The sequence below is a fragment of the Rhopilema esculentum genome, chromosome 13, assembly GCF_057945365.1.
Source record: "Rhopilema esculentum isolate cy_ngs chromosome 13, ASM5794536v1, whole genome shotgun sequence".
In the NCBI taxonomy this organism is placed as follows: domain Eukaryota; kingdom Metazoa; phylum Cnidaria; class Scyphozoa; order Rhizostomeae; family Rhizostomatidae; genus Rhopilema; species Rhopilema esculentum.
The window spans coordinates 7,326,318-7,334,186 of NC_142827.1; the positions used below are offsets into that span (position 1 = coordinate 7,326,318).

The 7,869-nt window shown below is 38.2% G+C and overlaps 2 protein-coding genes across 2 annotated transcripts; one reads left to right on the forward strand and one right to left on the reverse strand.

Annotated features, from left to right (window-relative positions):
* The first annotated feature begins 499 nt into the window (after positions 1-499).
* Positions 500-3,312, forward strand: LOC148958621 (uncharacterized). Its single transcript, XM_089111996.1, has 2 exons — positions 500-861; positions 2,830-3,312. Exons 1-2 carry the CDS (start codon positions 558-560, stop codon positions 3,153-3,155), a joined length of 630 nt encoding a protein of 209 aa, XP_088968122.1. The 5' UTR covers positions 500-557; the 3' UTR covers positions 3,156-3,312.
* LOC135691527 (GDP-fucose protein O-fucosyltransferase 4-like) lies at positions 2,662-7,633 on the reverse strand. Its single transcript, XM_065209395.2, has one exon. The coding sequence runs from the start codon at positions 4,771-4,773 to the stop codon at positions 3,517-3,519; it is 1,257 nt and encodes a 418-aa protein (XP_065065467.2). The 5' UTR covers positions 4,774-7,633; the 3' UTR covers positions 2,662-3,516.
* Positions 7,634-7,869: the final 236 nt, after the last annotated feature.

A 7,869-nucleotide genomic window follows, 5' to 3' on the forward strand; every position in this document is an offset into this window, starting at 1 on the left:
ACACATTTCGATATTGGTTTGAAAGCGGAAAGCACTTCCCAATCCCACTGAAACTGAAACTGAAAGTGAAAAATGTATCTGAAAGTGAGCAATTACTTGTAAAATAAATGAGTAATATTTCCGTTTCAAATTCTCTTGCATGTTCCAAGATTTTAGTTGAGGATTTACCAGGGGCTACTTGTTCCCGTGTTCCCTTAAGAAAAAACAACCAATTTTCCTGTGCTCCTATTGAAAGAAAACGTCCCTTGTTCCCTTCAGCTAGTAATCAGCTAGTAATTGTCCCCCAGTGAAAAATTTAAGTTGTTCTTGTTCCTGTGTTCGTGTACCATTTTTTGCCATGTTCCCTTGTTCCCAAAACCCCCAGGGAGAGTTTCCACCCTTCGAAAGGGGCCTGCCTATCTGTTTCCTTACGAGTCACAGGGTGTCCCTATGTCTGCACATAAAATTATCGGCTGGCATCCCGGTGATCAAGGAAATGCTATGGGAACTTCCCTATAGCTGACAACTAAAGAATAACAACTTTGGTAAAATCCCTCATTCTATCCGTTGAACTGACCATGTCGATGATGGTGAGGTGTCGGCCTTTGTGTTTTTTGCTGTTGCTGCAAATGTTGGCATGTTATATTCCAACGCAAGGTTTGGTCACATCAGCTCCACGCAGAGATGCGACATTTAGACCGGAGACAGAGTGTCACAGCAGATTGTCACTCTCCTCAAACGAAATGGTTTGGTTTGAGGCCTGTATGAAAATATTTGCAGAAGATGCAAGCAATGGATGTTTAAAATGTGAAAGAATTGTTATAAATGCAGGAAATCTTATGGCACGGTATGAGGACAATCCTGAAAAAACAGAACCATCATGTGAGTATTAGCAAGTTTAGGCGCGTTGCATGCTCGAAAAGTTCATTATCATATCATCCCCTTTCGAAGAGCGATTTTTTATTCAATTTTAAAGAATCCCCTTTAAATTTTCTAATCCTGCATCTTACTTCGTACTTATTTGTTTCAGTTCCCTAACAATTTGGCAACGATAAAATAATAATGGTAAGCAATCACAAGGGGCCTATAATTTGGAAGTGGAAAATATGTCAATCAAGTGATTAGGATGAATAGGCTTACACAGCTGGATAGGTCGCTATTCTTGGAACCTAAACTGCCGCATGGGCTATACAGTTCCTGCCCGGCTCATTACCAAAGAATTTCAGGAAAATAGCTAAAGCCACCTACCCCGAGAGCCCTCACACAGTTGGTACCTACCGTCAAGTCCTAGAATAGGCTGAATAAGCCCCCAAATTTTATTTCCAAAGGGATTGCTTTTGGTTGGGGGCTTATTCCAAGGGGAGGGGGCTTTTTGAAGTCGAGAATTTTCTTATGCAATAGCGCTTTCAAGCATTCCGCAAATTTGACTTCAGATTAAAATTTAACATGGGGTCGATCATATATTTTGTATGATTAAATTTAAAATATTTTGACCCCCTTCCCTTGTACTTTGTCAAACTTCTAGGTGGGAGTGTGGGATTGAAATGTAACCCCCTAAAAGTTCACTCAGTCAGTTGATTTTAACATAATTCAGTCCACAGAATACTCTCTACAGAGTAAATCCTTGACTCTATAAACATGCTTGAGCGCAAGTCAGATACTGTAGTTTCCCAAATAATCTTACTTTCTTTGATTCAGACTTTTTTATGCTCCTTGTTAGTAACCAGCAAGGCCTCTTCTTACCAGCCTCCACTTAGGAAATTGAGAATAAACTTAAGACTGTAGTTTCTCAGGGAATTGGAATATGCTTGTCAGTAGATTTTTAATTCTGGGCATTAATGGCTTTAGGACAAGCATAGCTCATTTCAAAATATCAAATCAAAATACTGAGATATGAGATGATTCTTAGGTAATCTATAGGATGTGGCCCTAAATTTTCCTGGGAAAGTACCCCCAGACCCTCCCTTCTTCTAACCTTATAAAGCTTTGAGATTTCATTGAGTATCCCTGAAAAGCTGTGCCTCATATTTCATTCAATATGTTTTTACATGCCAGAGCTTTGCAAATCAGGAGGAGAGTATCATCTAGAGAAACTCAATCTGCTCACCAAATGCACATAGCAAAAGTGGTCCATGTTCTCTCATTTAGTTATAGACTGCAACTTTTTCAACTTGTGACAATCGGATGGTTCTGATGCTGACCAACACAAGTTAAAGTTGTTTTATGAATACAAAAAGCCCAATTTCAAAATTTCAAAGGAAATGTTGTTTAGACAAAGATAGGAAAGTATTTGTATTTGTATTTGTTTCTACCTAGCATCTGAAGGTAGTTTTTAGGACACTGAGAAGCTTATGCTTATCATTCTTCACCGAAATCCCCCCCCTCGCTATGCTACTGATAAGAAGATAAATACTGACAAAAATAAATGAAGTAATATCTTGGCATCACTTTGTTACTACTGACTACCAACAAATGATTTTTACTGAATGAAACAAAATTTACCGCAGGACACAGAACTATTGGGGGATGTTGCACCCCCTACACCCCCCTGCCTACTAAACCATCCCTAATAATTTCATTCCTTTTTGACAGTAGATGCTTGCCCTAAAACAATTTGACTTGGCAAAAATTACATCTAAGCAGGAAAAGTTCAACTAAAGAAAGGTATAGATAATGACAATATGTAATACTGCTTTTATGACAGCTTGACTTGCAAAGACGCTTTTGAATTATAGTTTCTTCAACTAATTATATGTATGTTGCATTTTTAGTTTGCATTCTTTATTTTTCTTAATATGCGAACTTTGAAATAGTTCTTCATTTAAAGCTTATATTTGATGTTTCTTGCAGCATTCTCACCATGGACAGATCCCATCTTCATTGCCCTGTCATCTGGTATAATCATGCTGTTTTTCTGCTCCATTCTTTTTCTGCTGGTTATTTTGTGCAGGAAAAAAATCTGCAAGAATACTGACAAGGAATATACACTGTGCTTGAATGAAAAAGGTAACAAAGCAAAAACAGTTGAAAAATGCCCAAGAGTGCCGGTGAAATGGGGTAAACTTTCTGGTCGCAGTTGCAAAGTAAGTCCTCATTGCTGCCAAAACTATCTTGTTGGCCAAAGTGATCAAGCAATAAAGCTGAAAACTGAAAAGCCGAAAACTGAAGTAGTTTAGTTGGTATTGGTAGCACTTTTAATAGACATAATCATGTATTTGTATGAGTATCTTTACTTGATCTAAATACAGTTGCATTAGGATACAGGCTTTTTTAACTGTTTGATGTCACATGTATTCTGTATCATTAATGTTATTAATACACAGTGTAACAATAGCTTTATGCTCTTGCTTGCTTGGTGAACTCATGTTAGGCTACTACAGGTGCTTGCTCAAAAAGTTTGCTAAAATTGATTTCTTTTTTGAGATCTTCTGTATAAGAGGTGACATATTCTCTTAGCCAGTCTTCTTGCTGGCTGCCCATCTCCAAAAGGTTTCATTTCCAGTGAACTCTCAACTTTTCATGATATATCTCTTTGTTTTAATCATCAGTGACCTTGGTAATCTTTTGATTTTTTCCAAGCCATTTATTTGTGTCACGTTGATTACATATTAAGGGTTTGAGAGTTTTTTGAGCCTGTACATTACCTTTTGATCTATTTTCTGTAATAGCCATTGCAATTTGGCAACCAGGTGAGTAACTGGGTCTCCATATTCTCCACATTGGGCTAGTGTCATTCTGGTTTTTATTCTTTGTTCTCCATGACATGAACCTTTTATAGTCCTCCTTATTATTTATCAGCTCCTGAATTTTCTCAGCTAGGTGTTGTGGGTTGGTGAATTGTGATATCTGAATGAAGCTACTTTTAAGGTATTTAGGAAGCATATCTCGCAAGCTCTCTGTTCCAAGAAACAGTGGCAATGAGCCTGCCTCCCATGCATGATTAAGAGTGTCATCAACATAGTCATGACAATCAAACTTCATGAGGCTCAGCGTAAATTTGTGCAATCTTGTCAGTCTTTTCTTTGATGCAATATAATTTTCCTCCCCTATGCGAGCAATATTGTTTTTTTCGACGTTCCGCAGACATTTACCATAAGATTTAACTCGGCTGTATTTTGATAATTCTCTTACGTAATCGGTTCGTAACTTTGTGCAATTTGAAAATATTGCGGCAATGTAATCATATTTTTGATGGAAATCCAAAGGCTGGATAGCCTCTGGCTCGGATATTTTTGGATTAGGAAAGTCAGAATCCATTCTGTACCCAATTGAATAGTTAAATTCTTGCATGAATGTTTTATTTTCTAACATCCTATAAACAAGAGGAGGCTGATCATACAGGAGAATCCACGGCATGTGTCTCGTCTTTGGAGGCAGATCAGATGCTGCTTTTACATCCACAATTACTCCACTGATGGAACTGATCTGTTTTCTATCATAAACAAAATGGTATTTTACTGGACAAGAACGTTTTGCTTTGCCATAATTGGGGAAGATTTGCGTCTCATCCTTATTCCTTAATGTCTGCGACCAAAGTAGAATCTTGACTTGGGGCACATGGGCAGGAGGTTTATTTTTCAGGTCACCTTGACCGATGTTAGTCATATTTGTCGGTTTGTGAAAGGAAATTGTTACTCTGGATCCAAACATGACTTGTACTGTGTTGGCTGTAGTTCTGACACTCAAGAAATTATACCTGTAAGTGTAAATAGCAAACCCCATCAGAGATACAAACGCAATCAGCCACTTGGATTTTGTACGCATGTTGTGTAGATGGCTACTTTGGTAAGTCATTGATGCTAGTTTTAGCCAATAGAGTCCATATCAGATTAATACCAGAAGAAAACAACCTTCGAAGTACATAGAATGATAAATTTACATTCTATCGCTTAACGAAATATCCCGTCTTGGTACCTTTTTGTGTCCCTTTCCTTGATGAAAGCACTATGATGAAACTGACAATTTCTATCGACATTGCTACAATTCGTTAATTCGTTGTTTTACCTGACGATGATCGATCTTTTGGTAAATATTTCGTAGAACAATAACCTGCAGATCATTGATGTGATCTTTGCACGTGGCCACATGAAAATTCCACGACTGGTTTTCAAAGCAAAACTTGGTATCATCATTGTCTGTTTTTATGCAACCAGCCAACTGCCAGTTTGGACATTGTACATTATCTTGTTTGTCAAAGTCGATAAATCATGCAACAGAATTTAAAAGCTCTTTATGTGGGAATTCCTGTCATTTATTGGATACATTTGAATTTACTCTTCGTATACTGAGAAATTTGAACAGCGATCATTTCCCTAGAATTTAAAGAAAGTATCATTTGACAGGTGCATGGTTTCTACTAACGTTTTTGTCCTCACACTGCTTGGATCTGGACGATTCTCGTCCTTTCGCCAGCAATGCCTGGGAGCCGTTTGTATGTACAGTATGGCCTGTCGAATTATGACCACGCTCGATCTGCAGGACTGGGTTAAGGTTGGTACTATTGGAGCTGCAGCACCAGGCCTGATTTGAGCTTTGTTCCGGTACTATCGATCAGGAAGAATACAGGCATCATTTTTTCATCTAAATCCTGACCAAAGACTCTTATCAGTAATACCGATTAGGAACTAGGTGTGAAGTTGATGCTTCTCATTTTTTTAAATCTCAGCCAATTCCGAATATCTTGTTTGACAATCGGTACGGTTTGAGCAAAGAGCCATACAAATCAAGAATTATTTGTGGTAGAAATGGTTCTGTTCTCTAATAGCTTTCTAAAGCATGCGATAGATTGAAATTTTTATATCATCGTTGGAAAATGGAAAATGGTGAAAACAGACAATCTGCCAACTTGCAAATTTACTTTGCAATAGAAAAAATACATTTTGAGTTTGCATTTCTCGTGGTGTTCCCCAAGATTTTGCGTTGGGGCCTATGTTGATTTCGGCGGAACGGGAACAGTAAGAACAATCTCAGCTATTACAATTTCTCAGTTGTCAGGTAACGCTGGTATGATGGTTATGCTAAGCACAAGGGTTAAAAATACCTTCATAAATGTCTTCATAAAATATCTTACATTTATCTGACTTGAATATGTAGCCCCAACACCCATAAACAAAACATACAGAATAAATTTTCGTTCCATTGTTCTTCAAGAAGAACAATGATTAACGTGCTTCTATGACAGACAGATAACAAGGATTTGGTGAGGCAAAAAAGGCACCAGAAGGCGACTTCTTTAAAGGTGTTGAAGTGGAAGGGACTAAAATTGCTATTATTTAAAATTTTGTGGCTATAGCTTTCCTGGTCCTTCACCTGAAGACGCTGATCTTGAGACACGGGAACCTGGCTAGCAACTGCTCTGTTGACCCCCCCCCCCCCACCTACAAAATGGAAAAAGAACGGGGAAACCAGTAATTTGAGAATAGCCCATGTTTTCCTTTTCCCTTAAAAAGGGGACAAGTCTGACCTCACCAACAAACTTATGTTTGGCCCTCTGCTCTTGAATCCTGGTGGGTGTAGGGTGATCTCTCTTGACATCTCTAATGCTTTTGATTGCGTCTGACAAAAAAGGCTTCCGTCGAAACTTCCCATGAATGGTCTGCACCAATTCCTTATAAATTAGATTGGCAGCTTTCTCTCTGACAGGTCTACAGCCATTAAGGTTGACGGGTACCTCTCCAGCCCCCACTAAATTAATGTTGGTGTTCCACAGGGTTCTGTTACATCTCCCGTTTTATTCATCCTATAGTTAATCACCAAATATTCATTTTGCTGCTGATGACACTTATCACAGCTTTTATTCTGCCTTCGATAATGCACAAATTTTTACTGTCCTCTTCAGAGAAATGTTTTCAGCTTCTCTTCTCATTGATGACCTTACAATAATTGAGATGAAGGGTAAAGACAATTTTGTCAGCTTAAATCAAACTAAAACCATACAGATTGTCATTTCACGTAAACCCTACTCTGACTTTCCTCCTAATTCAATGAATGGTATCGATTTGGACATTTCTACTTCTTTTTCAGAACTAGGCTTTTCTGTATCATCCAACCTCAATTTGGAATTTCATATTTCTTCCATTGCTAAACAAACTTTGCAAACGTTGATTCTTCTTAGCATCACAACTCTAAAAAATCTGATTCATATTTCTCAAATCCGTCCTTTTTTGGAAATATGCTCTAATATTTCGTTAAGTATTCCTGAATTTTGCATTCACCTCCTCGACAAAATCCATTCCAAAGCCATTCGCCTTTTTTCTACCATGGACATTGCTCCAAAGAGATCAGAGATATAATCCCAGGTCCGATGAGTAATGTACGTAATACCTGATACATTGTCTGTGCCAATTTTTCCAAGTCGCTTTGCAAAATTCACGACCTCTATCCCACAACTCTTATTTCTCCTTAGGACCTTGTAAAATTTCGAACACTCTTCTCTCTTTCCAGACCCGTATGTCTTTTCCATTGTTAGGGTTATGGGCCTTTCCCTAACATTTTTGACTAAAAAAACTTAAAAAGGTAAATGGTTTGAAAGAGGTTAAAAACAAAACATCTGAATGATAATCATTTCAACGTGATTTTCTTTTGTGTTTTGACTGTTATATCTGCTATCTCAACATCTCATTGCACAAAATTTCGCTTACACTGTATAAAACGGATTTCTGGCTGCATAAATTGGTATCACTGCACATTAGAGTAATGCCTGCTGCCTTGCATGAATCCTAGATGCCTACATCAACACTTGATCCTCACTCAGGGGCGTAACTTGGCCAATAGGTTTGGGGGGGGGGGGTGAAAAGGGTTTCTGCCCTGCAAAACTGAGTAGTGCCCTGCAGACCTCGAAGCAACGGTTTGTCTATAGGTTACTAGCGAAAGCTTTACCAGTGTACACTG